The sequence below is a fragment of the Sardina pilchardus genome, chromosome 15 (assembly GCF_963854185.1).
Source record: "Sardina pilchardus chromosome 15, fSarPil1.1, whole genome shotgun sequence".
Taxonomy (NCBI): Eukaryota; Metazoa; Chordata; class Actinopteri; order Clupeiformes; family Clupeidae; genus Sardina; species Sardina pilchardus.
This window is the reverse complement of record NC_085008.1, coordinates 6,296,816-6,319,598: the sequence shown is the minus strand read 5'-3', so window position 1 is coordinate 6,319,598 and position 22,783 is coordinate 6,296,816. Positions and strand designations below refer to the sequence as shown.

At 43.5% G+C, this 22,783-nt stretch overlaps 1 protein-coding gene across 1 annotated transcript; it reads right to left on the bottom strand.

Moving 5' to 3' along the window:
- Nucleotides 1–5,839: 5,839 nt before the first annotated feature.
- Nucleotides 5,840–18,873, bottom strand: tmem59l (transmembrane protein 59-like). The gene is made up of 8 exons (XM_062557003.1): nt 18,488–18,873; nt 16,621–16,726; nt 16,019–16,113; nt 15,195–15,347; nt 10,406–10,514; nt 9,729–9,843; nt 8,537–8,654; nt 5,840–7,870 (listed from the first exon to the last, which is right to left on the bottom strand). The coding sequence occupies exons 1-8, from the start codon at nt 18,650–18,652 to the stop codon at nt 7,712–7,714; spliced, it is 1,020 nt and encodes a 339-aa protein (XP_062412987.1). The 5' UTR covers nt 18,653–18,873; the 3' UTR covers nt 5,840–7,711.
- Nucleotides 18,874–22,783: the final 3,910 nt, after the last annotated feature.

Genomic DNA, 22,783 nt, shown 5'->3' with positions numbered 1-22,783 from the left:
CCCTCTCTCTATCCCTCCATTTCCTTCTTTCCTTCTTCCCTCCATCCACCGCTCTTTTCCGTAGGTTCTCCAAGCTTTCCTAGACCAAAGTCAAAACAATGAGCTGCAGGGAGAAGCAATAAAAAAACCTACTACCAACTGCTCTAGCTGAAGATACAAAATGTCTGTCTGTACGTGATAGAGAAATGTCTGTGTGCTTGTGAGCTGATGTCTCTGGTTATTCGTTTACCAATACCTTTACCAACTTGTCAACACTGGGTATCTTTTCATGAGAGTAGGCCTGAGAGCAAAGCACAAGCCCAAGCGTTCAGTCGTTCCCCATAGTGCGTATATGTGCGTACGACTGGACTGCGTATGATCATCATTCATCTTCAGGAGAGACAGCCCCACTCATTTGCATACCCTGCCCACCACTCTCGGCCCCCTTATTTAAGCGCGCGACTCTTCCCTCAGCCATGTGCTCAGGCTCCCATAGTTCATCTCATATGCGGGCCTTGTAATTTAATCATGTAAAAACATAACGTGGGCTGACTAATGACAACGGACTGGCCCAGGCGTGGATGACACCTGCGTGGTGTCCACAGTATGGCCTTCCATCCATCATGGTCTGATGAAGATCTGAGGGGTGTGGGCCTAATTATGCCATGAACAATGCAGTCATTAATAATGCCGTTAAGACATTGGCAGTGGCTTTACCGACGCAAGCCCAGGCATACTGACGATCATCCAAATGAATGGATTAATACCACTGAGTTTGTGGCTATGCGTATTATACAGGCTGCCTACATGCTGTTTTCTACACTGTATGTGTGTGTGTGTGTGTGTGTGTGTGTGTGTGTGTGTGTGTGTGTGTGTGTGTGTGTGTGTGTTTCTCTCTGGCAATGATATCAATGATATCATGAAGGTGAACTAAACACACTGAAATCTAACCTGTGACATGGTGCTCAGATTTGTTTGTGATCGGTGGTGGTTCTTGTCTCGTGGTTGGCTCCCAGCAACCATTCAATAATTTAATGGGAGGTAGGAATAACATTTATTACCTTCTTATGTTTAGACAATTCTCCCCGTAATATCAAGTCTGCACCCTATTTTATAATTTCCCCCTTATCAGCTAAAGGCTTTTGCTATTTACTTTAAAATGGACTAATTTCTTATTCCAGCGGAGGGAGGAGAGCAGGCTGACTTCAACAGCTGCTTCATGACCCAAAAAACTGTCAGTCTTTCCCTGGAATAAATTGTGGAATGTTCCATTTTTCCAAGCGGGGTGTACTTGTACTGATGTAGATCAGGTTTTCTCAACAGTATTCATAAAAGGTGAAAACCGCGTTGGAATTAATCACTTTAACTTATTAACTTATCGAACGAACGTGTTTAGCCTGTTAGTTGTTTAGTGTGTCTGTAAACATCGCATTTGAAATTGGTCCTTCATCATAAACCCCCCGCAAGACAGAGCTGAGATACGGGTAGGCACATAGTAGAATCAATTCACAGAGAGGGGAGCTTGAAACCGTCGAGTCATGCCTGTGTGCTGAGTTTGGCGTGTTGGGCAGCCGCGAGCTTACTTTCAGCGTTAGAGCGTTGATGTGTTGTCCATCTCACCTAAGCGGACGGAATCTCAGGCTTCTCCGTATGATTCTAATGATAGAGAGACGATAAGAAATCATGGCAGAATAAGCTGAAGAAAGCTCTGCGCACGTTGTTGCTAATAGATTGAGAGGTATATGGTGCCTTGCTGTGATTGTTGTGTTTTTATTCTGGGTTGGTTTGCGTAGTTGTTGGTGCGGTGGTGTGGACAGACCGATGACTGCGATTAGGCGACGCGCGCGCGCGCGCGCGCGCACTCACTCACACACACACACACACACACACACACACACACACACACACACACACACACACACACACACACACACACACACACACACACTCACTCACACACACACACACACACACACACACACACACACACACACACACACACACACACACCAGTGGTCTACAGATAAGCTTTTCTGTTTTTGGTACTAGTTTGTTTATGTGGTGAGAATGAATAGCTATGAACACCATTTTCCATATTTCCTTATGCTTAAGCTTATGGTTTTGTCAAATTGTTTCTTCACTCCAGTCAAATGATTACAATGTGGCCAGGTGGTTCCAAAAGTTCCTTCCACTGTTGTGAGCTGGCCAAATTAGCATTGAACCACTTCAGGCTTCATGGGTGTTATATATTGCAGTCTGTCAATCATAACCCTAACGTGACATGTCACTGGAAGGGTTACAGACAGCAGTTAGGCTGGGTATGCCTGAATGGTTGTTCTTCAGACGCACTGAATGTGCCTGAGACACAGAATGTTTCTTGCAGTCACATTTTTATATGATTGTCAGTATGGCACTTAGATTTGGGATGTCAGCACAGTCCTTTGTCAAGGCCTCAAATAATGTCGAAAATCACAAATTCTTTAATCAGAGGTTAGATTAAAGGGTTGATTATGGGGAACCTAGAACCTACATTTAAAACGATTTAAGTGACTTACTTTACTCAGAGACTCTAAGTAGATAACTCATCATGCAGATTGAGATGGGAACAGATTTATGAAAGGGTGAAACTGTGTGTAAAATTGCACTTTTACTGTAAGCACTAGACACAAGAGCCACTTCATTTTATGAACCATGAATGAACCATATCTCCAGTCCCCGTGAAGTGCATCTGTGCACCTGTGCGTGTTGATGTTGGGTTTTGCTTGGAGAGTCCAGTGGCAGGGCATAGGTGGTCCCCTCTTCAGGGATAATATTTATAAATGATCTGCTGGAGCCTCATCTGTTTAAGTGGTACACACACGCACACACGCACACACGCACACACGCACATACACATTTCTTCCAAAGCAGAGTGGCCATTAAGGAGTGTCTACTCTATAGAGAGTTTACACAGTGAGCACTGTAATCGGCAGTGTGTTAGTCTTTTCCAAGCCAAATTCATTCAAAATCTTACACAAAAACGATGTTTCAATTAATCTACACATACAAACAAATGTGACATACTGTATGTAACATATCCATGATTTTGTAGTCTAAGTCATTGTATGTTGCCATCATACATATTTGTATTTTACATATGCCGTGTGGAAACACAACTCTCTCACCCTCACTAATTTACTCTAATATTCATCGTGTCATGTACTGTATGGCTTTTGTGTTTATAGTGCTGTAGGTATGGCTGAGCAGCAGGTTGTGGTAGATAACCAGAAACCACACTAATGTAAACTCTCACTACACACACACACACACACACACACACACACACACACACAAACACACACATGTATGATTGCAGCCACCCTGTCGTGCTCAAATATAGCTTGATGGCTCCCCCTATGCCTGTACCTGTGATACCACAAGCTCTCTCTTCTCGTGGGCGGCATGTTGTCATTTAATGGTCTAACTGAAGTAGTTAGTGGTCACTTTCCTTATAGACCTCTGAAGTTCGCCTACAAAAAGGAACCAAAGCTGCCATCTTTGCCCATATAAGGAGATCCGGGTGTTAATTGAAGCTAACTAACTCAAGATCAAAATGTGCTGTCTTCACCTACTGAAGATCACAATATCCACAGAACACAAAACTGTGTAGCGCAAAACGTCTGCATTACCAATTTCTTTGTCCCAGCGAGAGTTTAACAGGTGCGATAATTCAAGATCCCCATGTTATTTTCCCATCGAAAAAAATCTTGAGATACCGGATCTCCTTATTTGGGCAAAGATGGTAGCTTTTTTTCTAGGCGAACTTCAGAGGTCTATTGACCATGGTTTTCAGTTGTTCTGTGAATGACTATATGAATTGTACTGCTGCTTAATGAACAGGGGAGGCTATTATTTCTCTTTTGCTTCATCTGTAGCTTGTATTTGTTCTGTCTGTGTGTTGTTGTGGTTTTGTTTTGTTTTGTTAAAGCTACATGTGAAGTTTTTTTTTACTTAAAATAATTCTGATGCCACAGTGACGTAGAATATAGAGAACGAAGTCTTTGCTGCCAATGTGCGCCTGAAACTCTTACTGTAATATTGCACTATGTCCGGTTGATTCGGGATCATGACCCTTTTAGTTGTTTTCTCCTAAGTTGCTAAAAGGTGTTGATTATTGATGCCATGGGCACAGACATCAGTTGTCCCATGGTGTTTCTTTATGCTCTCCGTTCCCAGCTTTAGGAGACTCTCTATATCAGTCCAGTCCCATGAAGCAGGGGCAAGGGATGGCCCTACCTGGCCCTTTCCACAACCACAGGCCCCGCACAGGTCACTCTGCTGAGGAGCTTTACGACCTTGACCCCTGAACTTAAAAGTGTGCATCACTGTCATGAAGGATGCAGAGTGAAGGGTGCAGACGGGTCAAGGTCTCACATGGTCTCTCTCTCCCCGACCAGAGATGAGCACGTGTACTTGGCTTTGTTTGGCCGTCAAGGTGGGTGGACTCAAGGGTAAAACATTCATGAGATGTGTACATACTGTATGACGGTGTTTAGTACAGCTCTCTCTCTGTCTGTGTGTGTGTGTGTGTGCTGATGGTTGAGTCATCATCTGTCAGGCTGCTAGGCACTGACCTTCCCTCCTGAGTCTCAATTGTGATGAGTGAGGAGTGAAACACAGTGACCAGATGCTTGTTGACCATATCCAGCAGGTGATGGAAGCAAGGTACTGGGTGTGCGGCAAACAGGAAATGATCTGGAGCCAAGGGAACAAAGCCTTTCATATCGTTATTCAGAGTCTGATTCAATTAATCTACTTTGATTTAGGTTACATTGGAACAATAAAATGTCAAGATGCACTTTGCTATCATTAACCCAACACAATTCAAATGTCAGCTTTTCTGCTATTACATTTCTTTTAGTTAAGTACAGTATGTTTTCTGTAAAGCGTTCTAAAACATCCCCACATTTCAGTTGTCTGCTGAAATCATTATGCAGCATATTAAAATTCATGATAAGTAACTGTGATAGCACAGTGGACAAAAATAGCTGGACACAATTGTAGTTTCTTGGCCCAACTAACATTTGCTGCATTGTTATATTGAAGGATTTTATACGCATGAACAGGTGCAGCTTAGAATTGATGGAAATAATCCACTCATTAAACTCTAGCTCCCCCAAGTGTTCAAATATGGACAATACAATGCCCACACTGTCCTTAATGTATACATCTACTAAAATGCATAAACAGCGCAGTCAGCTAGTCCTGTCTAACACATACCAACAATTCAGTTGCAAAACATAGTGTTTGAAAAAAACTAAAACAAAACAAAACAAAAAAAATAACAGATTTTCCTGTCAAAATCTCCTGCAATGGATTTTGTTCTTGCCAACATGACTCTTTTGAAATATGAGCAACGCCTGTCTCTTAGTGTGAGTATGTGAGTGTGTGTGTGTAAGCGCGCGAGCATGGGTGTGTATGTTTTATGTGTGTCAGACTCAAAGATGAGTTCCAGATGCTTCCATAACGGGTTCCACATACATTATTCACCACCCTGCCCTTCATCCCATGCCTATGAAAACAAATGCTGGAGAGGTCTCGCCCACAAACATCATAGTGGGGTAGAATTAAAGATGCACAAGGCAGTATTTATTACTATATATTTTACATCATGTTGTTTATATCTGATTTTATGTATTTGGTTAGTGATATTGTTCTATTAAACAGTGGGAAATCAAAACAAACCAACCAGAGTTTCTGGTACATGCTCAGTGTTCAATTTGTTACTTGCAAACTTTCGTTTGCTAGCCGTGGCTAATTGTTAGTCTTCTGAAACGAAGCTACTCTCCTGTCCATGGTAAATAAACACAGGAGTCCACTCTTTAAGTACAACATGAAAACACTTTTATTTGTTGTGTATTGCGGACCATTTCATCAGAAAACCATTTCAATGGAGAAACGAAAAAAAGGGATGGGTCTTAAACACTTTGCAGGGAGTCTCCTGCAGTCTGACTGTATATTGTGGTTCACATCAGCACTGAATGGCTTCAGGACAAATATAACCTATCCTCACCTCTCCTGATGGCTGCTGCTTATCACATGACCTATACTTCACATTTGCATGGCGTCAAAAACACAAAATAAAAGCACAAGCGCACAGTAGTCTTTCTGCCACTGGGACACGAGCTGCAGATTTAAAATCTCGTAGCATACTAACATGCAACGTGGCTAAAACAGCGTGACCGAACAGTGCCAGGAGTAACAATGGAAAAGAAGGTTATTCTTCAGGAATCGGTTTCATAGCCGGGGTTACAAAAAGATCTATCTTAAAAGCGATTTTCTACATATAAGTACTTTGTTAGGAATACAAGTCTGAAGAGTGGTCAGCTCTCCAAAAAACATGGATAAAACAACAATATCCATTTGTTATCCACTTAACACACTTTTAAAGTTACACCTTTCATTTTGAGGTCTTTATCACATGAGAGCTGTACTGTAGCTGTCCTTAAGATACTTGGATTCGGACAGTATATCTTGCACAGCAAACATACTGTTATTCACCTGTGGTACACATATCGAGTACACTAAAGCCAAACTGATGCATTAGCGATCTACAATTGCGATGAAATGGAACTACAAAACCAGGAAAAGAGGATTATAGTTTCTGAATAAATATGCATATAAATAAATCCATACGTACATACAGTGTTATTTGAAATGGGTCTCACACATTTTCGTTACTCTGTATTTAGACTGCGTGATAACAAACTGCAGTATTTCCATCTCTTGAAATACAAGCAACAGCGAAACAGCATCCCTCACTAAAACCCAGTGGAAAGGTTCATGGTGCCATCTCATATCTGGCATCGCGTCACAATCATCAGAGCTAGTGGTCTGCCAAGAAAATAAACGTCCTGCTTTAAACACTACTGAATATGTATTATTGCCTTATCTACGTAGTTATACTTGGGCATTACAAACAAATGACTAGCTTTCAAAATGATCTCAAGTAGCATTCTAAATGAAAGTGTCAAAGAGCTAGCAAGGACTTGAAATATTTACATTCGTGTTGCATCTCTGTGTTTAGGAAGACCACACAGAAATCCTTTGCATCTTTGAGCAGAAGCCTTAAGTTAAGTTACCCCTGTATTGGGCGGGGGCGAGGGGGGCACGGTGTATTGAGGAGTGGAGACAGATACTCGTTTACTTCTGTTTAGTAGTAGATTTTGACGATCATAAAGAAGTTCAATGAAAGCAGTTCTTAGCCTATAAGCACCAGTGATGTTACCCATAGAACATCTGATCAATACATAAGAGCAAGGGACACACTCCTGTGATAGAAACTGACACAGCTGAAGGAGCTTTGTAACGTCTAGTGTAATGTGTAATGACTCTTTTGATGACAGTAGAAATTTAGGTCCCTGTGTGACTCTGTGGTTCTCGTTCACAAACGAGTCATCTTATTCTAAGGAACATTTTACCACCCACTGTCTGTTTAAACTCAGATTACTAAAAAGAAGTCTGCGTTACGTAAGGAAACATTTGCATATGTGGACAAGCACGTAGGGCCCACACTGTTCTTGTGTTGTAGATGTTACAGAGAAACTAGCATACAGACATAACTGTTGTGAATAAGTGGTGCCATGCATGTTTGGTTTTTATAAAATCTGGACTGATTCCCCCTTGTTCCCCTCACTGAGAGCAATAGAAATAGTTACCATAGACACCACAGGACCAATCACATCAGGCTTTTCTAAATGGATGTCTTATTCAGGTCAACCTTGACTGGCAGCGGCCCCGCCTCCTGGCTCTCGTCTGGTTGGCCGATGGCCACGGCGATCACAGGTGTAAGATGATAGGGATTGACTTTCTGCACATCATCCAGAAACTCCTTGTCTCCATTGATGCTGAGCTGTAATATCCAGAGATTGTTTACAATGAACATGACAAAACTGAAGTGAGCAGTCACTGTCAGTTAGCTGGGATGAGTAGGATGAGCTAAAGCAGGTCACACTTCTTAACGTCTAACATAGCGGAGATGTAGAACATTCCTGACACACTGCAATGGCAGCTCATCGAGAGTGATAATGCAAAACAGCTGTTGAGAGTGCATTCATTTGGTTGTATACTGTATCTGAGTGTGTGTGTGTGTGTGTGTGTGTGTATGTGAGAGAGAGAGAGAGAGAGAGAGCGAGAGGAGAGAGAGTCTGGGTGTTTTGTGTCATGTGTGTGAGTGGTTGTGTGCCTGTCTGTGAGTATGTGTATGTGAGTGTTAACGAGTCTGTGTGTGCTTTATGTAGGTGCTTTATGTTATTGTGTGTGTGTGTGTGTGTGTGTGTGTGTGTGTGTGTGTGTGTTTGTTTGTGTGTGTGTTTGTTTGTGTGTGAATGCATCTGTGTGTGCTTTATGTACCTACTCTTCAGTGTGTCTGTGTGTGTGTTGCGTTTCTCTATGTGTGTGTGTGTGTGTGTGTGTGGGTGTGTGTGAACACATCTGCGTGTGCTTTGTAAGTGCCTAAGTTCATATGTGTGTGTGTGTGTGTGTGTGTGTGTGTGTGTGTGAGAATGGTAGGAAATACCTGGTTCTTGATGTGATGCTCGGGCGCAGTGACGAGACTGGCGCAGCTCAGCCACAGCATGACCATCACCGACAGGAAGAGACACGCGGCCAGGATCCAGCGGGGCAGTCCAGAGCGCCTGGCACAGTGGACAAGGGCAGACCACAACACCACACATGAGCAGGGTACAGGGGCAGCAACAACACATACATGAATATATATATATATATACTGTATATACATGAAAATCAATTAACTAACAGATGGACTGACTGAGGACATGATTGGCTGAAAAGGAAAAAAAAAGTTGTCTTCAAGTAAAAGGGTACAATTGATACTTTTGAATGTAATATAATACTTATGCTACATGTAATTGGAATTCATTGTATGTGTTCTTGAAACTCTATCACTGCCTTGAAATGTTATGTTATTATTATTTGTTCTCAGGGCAAGCTCCAGCTTAAAGCACTACCACCAGAACACGCAAGGGGGCACTCCAAGGTGCAGTCCTAAAGTGGCAGATTCTCTTGCCAGGTTCAGTACAGTGAGTGTGCCAGAAGCTAGTGGGGTTTCATCACATAGGTAACCTTGACTGCCTCTGCCAATAGGTTGTAACTGCACAGATTTTAAGACCTGTCCTTTAAAATGATATCTCGATAATCAGTAGAATATCAAAAATCTGTTTAATGCCTGATCTGAATGAATGGCATCTGTTAAAACAGAGGGAGAACTCACAAACAGCGTTAAAATATCAGCTATCTGTGTTGATCCAAATCAGTAAACTACTAGCTACTACTGCCCTTACAGTCTGGCAGGTTACATCAGTACTCAGGCAGCCCTTATCGCTGCGGTAAAAATCAATGTTATAAATGTTTAACAGCTTAACACAGAACTAAGAAATGATGTCAGGCAGCGCTTAAGATAGTAGCCTACTCAGAGTCATATATTTAGCATTGGTTATTTGATATTAAGCACAAGCTAGAGGTAAGTGCATGTAAGTGAATAAAGACTGTCTGTGTGCTGACTGGTGCATATGGACGTTATAATGAAACAGCCAAGCAGGGGATGAATATCCACAATACCCAGCTGGCTGCATGGACTCCTCTGCAGCGTGTCCTGTAAAATGGCTGATGCATACAAGCCCATACAAGGGTCGACAAAACCAGGCTCGTCACTGTGTCCCTCTTTCACCCGGCCCCCTCGCCCCCCTCACCTGGACATGCAGCCCAGGAAGTCGTGCTCCGCTGCAGGGTCCTCGGCATGCGGGGCGGCGTGCTTCCCCTTGGCCGCAGCCTTTGCCGCACCCTTCTCCCCGTGAGACCTCGCACCTGCAACGGCAGTGCGGGGAAAATGCAGGCGGTGACTGGCAGCCTATTGATTTTCTCTGGCTCCTCCACTGCTGCACCAGCCACAGCTGCTCGCTTCCACTCAACACACTTGAGTGTGACTGTGCTGATGCTAGTTTACAGTGTGAGTGTGTGTGTTAGTGTGTGTGTGTGTGTGTGTGTGTGTGTGTGTGCGTAGGAATGGTTGACAGTGTGTGTTTGTATGTGTGTGTGTGTGTGTGTGTGTGTGTGTGTGTAAGTGTGTGAAGGTATGGGTGACAGTGTGTGTGTGTGTGTAAACTAGAAAGCAGTACACGATGGAAGGTGTGAGAGTGCTTGTTTGTGTAAGTCTGTGTATGTGTGTGTGTGCCACTTGCCACCACTTTTGAAGCAGATCAGAGCGTGTTTGTTATTTTTTTTTGTAGTAAATGTGCAACATTTTAGCTGAGAACTAAACGCGTGACTTGAGCGCGTACGTGAGAACGTGTGTCCATCGATGTTAAATGTGTTGTCAGTCAAGGTGTCATCACAACTGTTTCACATCCCTGTCTCTGTGGGCTCTCACCTGCGTGTGGCCGCTGGGTGTGGGTGTTGATGGAGGGCCAGGGCTTGTCTGCCACGTTGGAGCGGGGCGCTTGGAGCTCGGGCAGGGAGTACTCGATCTCAGGCTGGCTCTGTGGAGCAGGGACACCCACAGTCAGAGGAGGATGGGCCATCCTTAAAGGCACATGCTAGTCACCTTCAGTAATGCGCAAAGCCAGCTTACTCCACACAGCTGTTTTTCTTAGCAGGGGTTGCGTTCCATTAGGAGGAAATGTGTCAACATGTCAACAAAAAAGACATGCTGCAGTCCACAGAGGGAGATGAATGAGGAGAAGAACAAGTACAGTATTCATCCCTACATGAACTTTGTTTTGTAACAAGCTAAGAAAATCAAGGTCTTTCGGGCTTCAGTCTGTACATGCTGCATCAAGATGTGTATAATTAATATATACATAGGGGAGCTTTGTATAGCATTGAAGAGCGTGTCCGTTTAAATTACTGCATTGCAGACATAATCTGTTACAAACTGGAACAAACCTGAGGGAATAATGGGAGGCCATGTCCCCGCCAAATTGGAATACTGTAAACTTAATTGTACTGTAACTCGTCTAATGTTCAACTGTGAATTCATCTAATTTCGGATCGGGTTCGTGACCTTTAGCAGGGTTGAAAGCACATAAAAAGGGGACCTCCTTTTTATACTGCACTTTCCTTGCCAAAAGCCACTGTGTTCATTTGCCAAAGTCTGTGGTTGCATCTTCCCTTAACACTTAGAGAATTTAAGTGTACACTGTACATAAAACCATAACAATGAAATTACATCTCTGGAAATAGCACAAATTCAGGAAATGAAAAAAAGGCAATGGCAAACGCAATCACATAGGAAGGGAAAATCATCACATTTAAATAACAGATATGGAGGACAATGGAGTTGCAGGAATACTGCGGTGTATTACCCCTTCTACTGCCTGGTCCTGACATCCAACTGAATGTACAGTAAGATGCTACTCTCATTACACTATCTGCTGATCTTTCAAATACAGGAGAAAAAGGAGTTGGCTCTCACACATTTATCACCTCAGAGTCCAGTAATCAAATTCCCAACGACCGCACAAAAAGCCGTTCTTCTTGTACCCTCACTTTCAAACACTCTTACGGTTGTTGGGCTCTGTGAGTAAACTAGACAAGACAGCAAAAGGACCGTTCTGCTGGAATGGATCCCACTTTTATAAATACAGTGATGGGAACAGAGCAACTGAAGGGGTCTGACATTTTGCAGAGCTGGTTTCCCGTGTGTCATGGCTAAACCAGTTCCCACCAGTCCTCCACCCCTCCTCCCATTGCCCTCTTGTGGCCACTTGCTGCGTGTTCCAGTTTGGGTCTTTGGAAGGTTCAGCTACATCCCCCATCACTCTGGGAGGTGAGGGGGTCACAAGCTTGCCCACAGTCACACAAGGTTGAGAACATCAAAAGCACGAGTTCTGGCTGACGAAGCCCGACCCGCATCTAAGCATCAAGGGTGGTCGTCAGGAATCCTCCAGCGCTGGCCTTGTGCGGCTGTGGCAAGACCGAGACCAGAGGGAGATAGAGAGAGAGAGAAAGAGAGAGAGAGAAGAGAGAGAGAGAAGAGAGAGAGAGAGAGAGAGAGAACGATTCTGCTTTTCATCGGCATGTCTCAGCATTTTCTCTGGGTATTTTCACAGGCTCCCCCTGGAGAACTCATTAGAGCAGATTTCTGCAACCCTCGTCCGTCCAAATCCCCACCACCTCACCTCACCCCTCCACCCCACCCCCAACCCTCACCACAGCACGCCACACTGCCGCAGGCTCAGGCCCGGGTAGAGCAGAACAGAGCAGGCAGCCGCAAGGGCACCTTCATCAGGGACGAGGGCCTGTTCGTCAGCTCTGCGCACAAGGAGCAGGGGGTCCAATCGCAGGACTCGACTGATTCGTCCTGACGTCTCCGTGCTTTAATGGATTGGGAAGGATCAAACAGTTGCTCCCCTGTCTTGCAGAAGCACCACGGCTGGAACATTACCCGTGGAATTGCGGAGAAATTAGATGAAAAGTCAGGTTATTCCCAAGGTTGACACAGAGGGGAGACTTGAGGGAAACGAGGGGAGGCAAACGGATCCTCTATGCATTAGGGCAGATTTCACAGCAGACCATTTAAGATGATTATGCCGGATTGAGGGAAAGTGGAACATCCTTGGGTGGCAACAAACGCGTAGATCGGCTCTCAGTGAGAGATCTCTACCTTCCTTAAAATTAAAAAGAGAGGAAATGATGCTCCGTGATGGCCGCTGCCAGTGAACCATGAAATATACATAACCAGGCCCGGCCTAATCTGAGAAAAGATCACACAAAAGCAGAGAGCGAAAAGAGAGAAAAAAGCACGGGCTCTTTCACAAATGGTTTGTACCTACTGATGAGATTGTCTGACAACATTAACTCCAGATGTAATGCCGGCAGACAAGAAAAGGAAGGAAAAATGGTCCATCTGAGGAAGTTAATAGTAACTGGCCACAAACTGGAGGAAGGCTGCCGTCAGTGAAGTGATGTTGATGTGCATCTGTCATACATTACTGGAGAACACTGACGCAGGTGTTCTGATGGCTTTGGAGTCTGAACAAGCAAGCCAAGGAGCCCTCATTTAATTAGAAACAAACATTCTCCTTATTTGGGCTCCTACTCTCTCTCCCTCTCTCTCTCTCTCTCTCTCTCTCTCTCTCTCTCTCTCTGTCTCTTTCCCCTCTCTCTATCTGAAGCACTATCTCTTCCATTCATTTCCACAGACCATGCAAGGCAAAGGGAATCCAAACAAGACGCCAAATTTGATTCCGCGCAACTCGCTGGGCCTGATCAGGATGGAGTGCGGTGGTCAGATCTGTTTACCTCGGCTGCCCACCAGAGGAAGCTGCTTAATTCCGCCTGATTACCTCCAAGGCCTCCTCGGCGAGTCCCGGCACGATGACTAATCAGGAGGTACATGGCTGCAATGGCTTTGGTGGATGTCAACCGAGATCTTTAGGGAGCTCCCCGGAGGAGGAGAGGAAACTGTGCGGGCCCGTTCAGTGCTCTAAGGTTTGGAAACAAAGATGTGCATGCATACACAGCATAGCACTGATGAGCATCGCTGGTTCTGTTTCCTCGGACCAGAACACGGTAAGACGGGTCGAAGTCCTGTGAAGCCAGAGGGGAAGTGGATCTGATTGCACATAGTGAAGCGCTGGTTCAGGAGGAGGATCTGTGTGATGAGAAGTGAGGATGTTTGCACAAGGCTGATGATCGCCAACATCCTGAGGATTCCAGAGTAATTTCACCAGTTTCACCGAGGTGCTTGGCCACAATTAGCTAAGCACAAGCACTATGATTAATCCCTTCCATATGGCATGCACTGATGTTAACTCCTAGAAAAATAAATAAAAATAAAAGCCCTTCTGAGCATCCTCATTATTTCTGCTTCCCTCCTACATCCTGCTGTGACGGCGAGGTCGATCCTGAACGGCATTGTGGGAGCGGCAAAATTGCCCTGTAATCTTTGCAAGCTGCTCTCCCAGCATGCACCTCTCGCGCCGGGCCCCGTACAGCACCACCGCGCGGCGCGACTAGCCGGAGAGGAATCACACTGGCGCGGCGCGCCTCTTCCCGCCACTCTCACCGGCGGGCGAGGGCTCCTATTTCCAGAAGGTGCTAATTCCGAGCGCTCGGCCTCGGATTTGTATGACTGCGGTTGAGTGTCCTCTTTTTTTTCCCCCAGCGCTCTTTTTCTGACTGTCACTCAAAAGGTTTTTTTTAAAAAAAAAAGCTGTTGTTGTAGGTCTCCTTTTGTCCCGGTGCCCTGAGTCAATCCCTCACTGGATGGGCAGGGAGCCAGAGGTGCTTTAAACACAGGGCCTGTCCTCCCTCTCTCTCTCTCTCTCTCTCTCTCTCTCTCTCTTTCTCTCTCTCTCTCTCTATCTCTCCCTCGCTCCCTCTGTATCCACCCGTCTCATCCTCTCTGCCTGCTCTCTGCTACATGTCACAGCAATAAAACGAGCACATCCATCATCCCAAGGGCTAAAAGTGGAAAACGGCGACAGAATGATAACGGTTTTATTCCACGGTCTGGTTTCTCGTAACTTTTTTCCCCCTGTCTCATCACTTCCTCCTATTCCTGTCAATGTGTCCTTTCCTCTCACATTTTTGGGAACTTGCATTACATTTTATGATTGTCATAACTGTGTTCATTTGCAGCAACTTCCTTTGATGTCTTCATATATTTACACTAATCACATTCTGTAATTAATTCTGCGGAGCATTAACGGTATGCTTATTAATGTGTGTCCAGAGATAGATTTGTCATTTTTGCCCTTTACCAACTTGGCCTCCAAATGTTGCTAGACCCCTTAAATACATCTTCCTTAACAAAGTGTGTGTAATTCACCAGAAGTGGAATTGAGTATAATGTGCTACTGACATATGATGTACAACCTTTAAGTTATTTTCCTTTAAGCACCTCTTAAAGGTGGTAATTTACGGGACAATATTTTACTGAATATCACTACAACTGTACACTTGGTAAAATGTAGCACTTCATTATATTACATCATTCACAGAATGTAGAGTATTACAGGTAGTAATAGTGTAATAAAGTGAAAAAAATGACCATTTAAATTATATTCATGGAACTTCTGTAAGGGCTCTATTACTTCAAATTCAAGTTCAAGTCCTTCAAGTCTAACATGTTATTATAACACTAAGCAAATATCCATGGCGAATGATTCCTACGGTCTTTGGGAACTGTGAGTAAGTAGAAGTGACCCTCTCACCTGGAACACCACCACCTTTCCATCATCAGCCTGCAGGTAGAAAGTCCAGGTGGAGGAGATGAAGCTCTGGGCGGAGCTGATAATGTCATTGCACCAGCTGGATACAGCATCCATCACTGATACAGGCTTAGGTCGATGAGCCATGGCCTTCAGCTACGGGAGGAGACACGGGACAATCAGCACAAAGCAGCTGCAGTACAAACAGGTTTATAAGTCACCTGAACAGGCTGATTGCTTAGTTTAAAGTAAGGCAAAGGAAACTCATTTGTGTAACATTCTTAGACAAATATAGTTTAAAGGCATCATTTAAAAATACATGACAAATATCATGATCAAAAACAATAATCACAGAAGACGAAATATCACATGTTACACTCAAATGGTAGGTGGGCTAATAATAATCAATCTAGGCCTAAAAAACATCTGTGCTGGGGAGAACTCCGTATGTAGGATGCTTTGAAGTAGATTCACTGCAAGACTTAGTGTTCGAATGGACTTTACTTCATTTGAAAGCTGAAAATATGGTATCTGCCTGCATGGCACATGGAATGTGTCACGCTGTATTCATGGTATGAATATTAATTATTTAGGTGTGAGAGTAGCATGTGTGTGTGTGTGTATTTGTGTCTGTGTGGGAGTGTGTGTGTGTGTGTGTGTGTGTGTGTGTGTGTGTGTGTGTGTGTGTGTGTGTGTGTGTGCACGCGTGCGTGTCAATGTGTGTGTGTCCATGACATCATTTGTGCACGTGGACAGGTGGCTTTCTGTGTGCACTGCTTGCATGTGTGAGTGTGTTAGAGGACAGGTGCACAGGGTGGCTTCTTCACCTTCCTCCTCTTGATCTCAGGTTCAGCGGGCTGGCTCACACACCCTGTGCAGCACGCCTCCTGTTCAAGCAGCCGGCTATAGGCCTCCTGACAAGCTGTTCACACACACACACACACACACACACACACACACACACACACACACACACACACACACACACACACACGATAACAAACACGATAGTTATAGCATATTTCCACACAAACACATTCTACTCATCTACACACAGACAAAGAGACATAAAGCCTATTATCACCAACAACACCCTATTGCAATACTGTAGTCACAAGGACTTATTAACACTGCAGCATCTGCTGAATGGATTCCTATTACGGTGTATTCAACAGTGGATCCTTTGCTTTGCTGCTCCATATGCCCTGCCAAACAAGATGTCTCTGCAGCTATCTGTGAGAGAACATAACAACAACAGTAACGAGAGCCCTCTGTACTATCACCTTGTCTGGATCGAGGCCTCATCTCACAACAGAACCGAGGTAAGCCTACTGTAAATGGAAAATTCGAGAATAAAGATCCCCAGTTTGGTTCCATGACCCCGTGACCCTGACCATCGTGAGGCTGGTTTTTGATCAGGCCAACTCACCTCCCTGGCACTCCTCTTTGCTGGTGTTGAAGCCGGCGTTTCCATTCACAAACTGGCATATCGAGTAGAGGCGGCACCCACGATGACAGGCATTCATGATGGAATCCTACATAAAACGAAACACGTCTTCAGTGAGCTCTTCAGAGTATAAAGTACATTTACCTCAAAGGGTATAAAGAACTCCTAAAACGTATTGTGTTTCTGTGTGAGTAGTGACCATCAACCCTTTGATGGAAGGTTTTTGTTCCTGGATTGACAGATTTCATCAACAAAGAAAAAATACTTTGCTTACCACGCTTAAAAGGGTCTAGAACATTCAATGAAAAATATTTTCAAAGCTGTAACTAAATAACCAGATACCAAACTGATAGAATGGCCTTCCTTTGTGTCTCTGGTGCCCTGTCTCTATCTATCCACACACAAAATAGGACTTTAGGACATATTCCATGCACTAAAATCGCATTAGAATTACAGGCATGGGCAAAAGGAGGCCTAAAATCCCAATAGAGTTCTGAAGAGCTCGCCATGTCGACAGGGCCTCACGGCATCGGCTACATTTTCGCAATAATTCTTGCTACCAGGGAATCCATCACTAAAACAGCGCCAACATATGGCTAAAATAAAAACACCAGGGGATAAATAAATTTCCCCTCTGCTCTCGCCGATTCTAATGAAATAGTGTGCGCGGTAGAACCATGACAATTTGACAGACATTTGTTCAACAGAGTTTGACTGATGCGAGGTAAAATTGACACATTTGTTCAAAAGAGTTTGACTGATGTGAGGTAAAAACAGTGCAGGAGCTGACTGATACCTGCGGCGGCCTGTACCGTTAATACGAGGATATTTGCCTGAACGCACAATGCAGTGCATGTACAGACACATGAATAAAAGGCGCCCAGAGCATCTGTCTTGGGGCATGCTCGACTTTCTCCTGGGACCGTTATTAACCAGTATATTCAAATTTCCACAGACAGGCATTCTTTTGAACTAAACAGCGCCAGCAAGGTATTCTCTGGATGCTTTCGTGGCGCAACTGAGACGGATACATAGATGAAAGAGAGACAGTGCTTTTAGAACCGCCTTGCAGTGTGCCCGGATCATTTCATCGGCATGTGTCAAAATATGCAATACTGCGAAACACACAAGGGCAGACGGCAGTGCTTTCTGTTAGACACGGATTATCAATGCTCCTAAGGGAAATGGCCTGGGAGAGTGTCATCCAACAAAAGAGAGATCTGGGAGGCAAGTGGCCATGTCTCTTGAAAATATCAATCCCTCTGTAGAATGAAAAATGTGTTTCTTCAAACACTGTCAAAAGTCAACAATAGATCAAAAGGTGCAGGCACTACACCTTGACGTCGCCAACGTTTTCTTGTTTTAAAACAACGATTTTAATTACAACATGCACAAGAGACACAATGCGTCACGGTCGTTCTCTTTCGGTTTGTTGTGGATTTTGTCTGTTCGAGGTACCAGGACAAAAGGTGCTGAAGAAGAATAAAATCGATGAATTTAAGGATTGTCATGCAGATTACGAAATAGCGAGAGAAGCTCCCAAGTTTATGCAAAACCAAGGTTGCATATTTCAGAACCTCTAATAAGATTTAAATTTGGGCGACATATAGGGCGTATCATCGGGCCTGACGCATTTTGCAAACCTTATTGATATACATATTGGATGCAGTACGTTCTGAATTATTCCAGACCGATCAAGCAGTCTGCAGATAGACTGCGCCTTCCTCCACAATGAACGAGGAGTTTGTAAATCACATTCATGATTATGTCATGAGATTGTACAGCTGGTCTTATTCTGTCCCCGACGGATTATCCATGCTGCCCTAAAGCGTTTGCGCAGATTACTTACTTTTGTGGGGCTTTTGTTTTTGATGGTTATCTGGCATTGCTTTTTGCAGTAATTGATGTCTCCTAGTTGGTTGTCAAACAAATCGGAAAATGCAGCCGCAGACCCCAACAAAACCAAGGAGACGAGAGCGGAGAAACCGCACACCCTGCCGCCGAACTGAAGCATCTCTTCGCCCGGTTTAGAAAGCACAGTCTCGGCGAGCACTGGCGTTATGGCTGGTCCTTGATGCCTCAACCAGTCGTGGCTTCAATTCGATCTCTATCTGCCTCGGTGATCTGTGCTATGAGACTGTGGTGTCGTCACTCTCAACATCATCACGCACACGGCGCAGCCACCTTGCCATGCTGCTTTTATTTCTCTGCGTTGTGCATGGTGCTGCGGCGTGGTGGTGCGGTGGCTCAGCAGCTCAGGGTGTGTTTCATGTTTGAACTATAATCCTGCCTCGGATGCGCAGTGATGAAAACGGCGAATACACCCTTTCTGATACGTTAGCAACTGCTGTCTTATTAAACAGCTTAATCGCAGAATTTTTAAACGTTGGTATTAACTCTTTACGCACGTTTACACATTTATTTGTATTCCTTTAACCACAGCTTCATGTAAATGAGCAGGCTATCCATATTTCCGGATTGATGATTTTGCATAGGATGGGAAGGCGCTGAAGTGAATTCTTGATGGCAATCTTACAGTGTAGGCTACCTGGTAGATGCTCCTCAGGGTACCAGGATTGAGCAATTATTTCAAAATACGACTTGGGTGGTGATCATTGTTAAGGCTCAAGTACTAAGTGAATGGTCTGGATACTTGTTATGGGATGATTCAGCTTTTCATTTTTAATACATTAAAAAAAACTATTCAAAATCCTTTTTTAGCTGTGGTGTAGCCTTGATATTGTGGAGATTGCAATTTTGATTAGTTTGATTTGATCTGAAACATAACAAAATGTGGAAAACTTTAAAGTGTCTGAGAACTTTCCAAACACACTTAGGAGAATTTTATTTTCCTAAAATGTTACTATAGCACAATTTCTAAGGTGACATATCCCGCTTTTTAGTCTACAAAACACCAGCTAATAGGTGGAATATTGTGTGTGATCAACCTAAGAAAAGATACAGTACATGTGAGAGTTCTGTCCCCAGGAATATTTACCTGATGAGGATATTTAGTAAAGCATCTGCATCTGGAGAAATGATGAAGCCAATGGCGGGGTACTAAATGGTGACAAAAACAGACTCAGAAATGCAAGGACAAAACTGTTATTTAGTTGCATTAGAAAAGTCAAAAGTGCATAGGTTGTTTTATACAATAGCAATGCATTTACATAGACCCATCTCTTTGACGCAGCCTGACAGTAATGAGTCTGTGAATGATTATGAAAAAAGAGACACAAACAATTATGGTATGGATGTATACATTTTGTGTTTTACTGAGTGTTTAAAATGATGGTTATAGTTATAGCCTACTGATGGTGATGATGCCTAGAGTTCACCCAGTGTGACTCACATATTCAAGACAATACACAGAAAGAAACAGAGACAGAAACGGCAAATTCTGCTGTAATATGACTTAGAGTGGAAGAGATAGAGAAAAATCCCTTCATTGAGGATGGGAAGCAAGACCTATGAACGATTTAAGAAGAGGAACTAAGAATGTCCATAATATGAACCTTGACAATGAGGTGAATAAAGAGATAGAAAATGTGTCAAATGACATCAAGTCTTTTGTTCAGTTGTATTGAAATACGTACGTAGATGGGTTTGGGCAAGCCTGAAGGTCAATTAGCTCACAGGGACTCATTTACATATACGCTTAGGTAAGCTACTAATTAAACAGACGCTATTGCCTTTGTTCAAAGAAACAATGGGCTACAGTGCAGATACGTTTATATTTAATCAGTAGGCCTGTTACCTCCCTTGGTGTCATCCTCAATACTTGGTGTTCAGTACTGTCTCTACAGCAGTTGACCAATATGATTGTGGTTGGGAGTCTCTTTGCTATTAGTTGCAAGAACAGTTCCAACCGGATCAGCAATGTTTTTTTTTTCTGTTGGCTGTTCCAAGCCAGCCATGAGCCAGCTGAGAAAACCTTGGGAGAAAAACAAAAATGAATGGCAGATGTATTGGAACAATCAAATGAATGAATATTACACTTGACATGTTATATTTATATGATATAATAGAGTAGTGTTTTAGCCTTCATGTCATATAACAATTATTCAGTTCAATGGTAACTCAATGTTTCAATAACATCTCCTTACTACTACAAGCACCAGGCTCACCTATGCTTTTCCCCATGTTTTGGGGGCTTCTAAGCCTGTGTGTGGTTTCAATATGTTCCGGGTGGAGATGTGTGAGAGCGTCCAACTGAGGAATTGGATGCCTGCTGGTTCCATTGGAAGAATTTTGTAGAATTGTTGCCGTTGTAAAGCAAGCAAGCTGGAGACACTTTTAAATCAGGAAACGGTAAATACTCTACCATGGCCAGTGGCTCTCTATTATGCCACCTCATATTTCAGAGATTTACTGTATGAAGTAGATGAGCTGCAAAATAGAAGCCTATGATAAATAAAATAAAAACTATTCTTGTAGAAGTCCCAAATGAATGACAGTATATGAGTTATCCCAAACGTGTTCTCCTGCTTCTTGAAGCCTCACTGGTCTTTTAAGCAGTTCTCATAGACACCAGCCCTCACAGATCAGACGTTTCTTTGCCTGTACGTTTCGTTCTGTGAAAGAGGAAACACGCCTATTGTCGGGACATGTCATTGGTTGGATTAAGGGCTGTGAATGCCATTAGGAGTGAGACCCGATGAGACAAAGTGCTGGAATATATTCCCTCAAGGAGATGGGTGTGCTAATGTTTAACTATCTGTCAAAACAGGGACAACTCTCAACCTCTCTCCGAGTCTGTCTGAGGCTTTTAGCAGAACCTATGCATGATGGTGTGTTTGTTTAGGACAACTGAGACGAGCAGGAAGAGTCCCTGGTAGACCTCACAGATTTGTTACAGTGGTGTGCGATACAGGAAGAGAGACTGTGCGCTGAACTAATGGAGGAAGTGTCCATATTGTGAATCGGAGAGAGACGATGGCCACATATGCTAGGATGTCTCGCCCGCACATACCAGTCTGAGGTCAGTTCAGCTACATTCTGTTCGAAATGACTGTGGTTGAGTAGATGCTGGGAAATGTTGATCCCAGGTCAGAATGCAGAATAGTTCAATACTGGGTGTTTGGGGAATGCTGCTGCAGATGCCGGGGATATAAAGTGAAAACTGTGAAACCAAACTGTGTCAACAAGGATTCTTAGTCCTTCCAGTCATGTGTACTGTAGTCAACGGGTACACAAAACAGTATGCATCTATCTTCTCTTCTCATTGTTTAGGTGGTATATGGTGCAGACATGAAAAGACTCATATTGATTCAGATTTGTTTTTGAAGAAGAAGAAGAACTGCATCCAAAGCTCTTACACATAATGAAGGATTTAATTTCTTAAACCTCTGTTTCAACTCTGTATTTGATTTGTTCATCCACATTTGATTGGCAGACAAGTGGTGCACCCCAAAAATATCTAACTGATGTGGTATGGGGCACTTTGGCCAACCATTTTCAGAGAACTGTGGAGAGAGATAGATGGCCTGATACTTCTTTTTTGATTAAAATGCCAAGTGCAGAGGAACTGTCTGAAAATTTAAATTCATGCTTAGTATTTGATTATATAACCCTTTGGGAGATTGATGCTCAGATGAGGTTGATATGGCCAATATCTTAAAATGAATAAATGATCGCTGATGATACTTTGTAGACACTTGTCCTTGACCTACTTCTGATCTTCAGTAGACTAATTGATTGAAATAATTATTTGATAGGTCTACTTTATTTTTGAAGATATGAATCAAGATATCTCACGTTCATAATTTTGTAACAATTTGTTGGATAATTGGTATACACATATATTTACATATGATTTAGTCTCTTAAGTGAAAACATTATTGGTGTTGCACATCTGCCATGATAGGACATGCCTGTTGGGCGCCAGGAGGACATTATGATGCTCATGGACACGCATCCGTGCTCAGTTTTAATTGCCTGACAAAAGTAAGGAGTTTTACGCACTGAGCCAAACATCAAAGAGCCCAAGAGGAACCACACAAACAAACAAGCCAAAATCATAGCAACGAAACTCAATAAAGTACTAATGACTTCTGACTGCAGGAAGATTTTGGGAGGGGCTTGAGAAGTATTCCGCTGGATACTTGAGTTTTTCAGGCGTGCGCCCAGGCAAACCTTTACTCGA

What these genes read in the sequence shown, in the direction of transcription:
- tmem59l (XM_062557003.1), bottom strand. Translation starts at nt 18,652, where the DNA reads ATGCTTCAGTTCGGCGGCAGGGTGTGCGGTTTCTCCGCTCTCGTCTCC. An exon ending in AAAACAAAAGCCCCACAAAA is followed by an intron (nt 16,727 to 18,487) that starts GTAAGTAATCTG and finishes CGTTTTATGTAG; the next exon opens with GATTCCATCATGAATGCCTG. An exon ending in AGCATCACATCAAGAACCAG is followed by an intron (nt 7,871 to 8,536) that starts GTATTTCCTACC and finishes TGGATATTACAG; the next exon opens with CTCAGCATCAATGGAGACAA.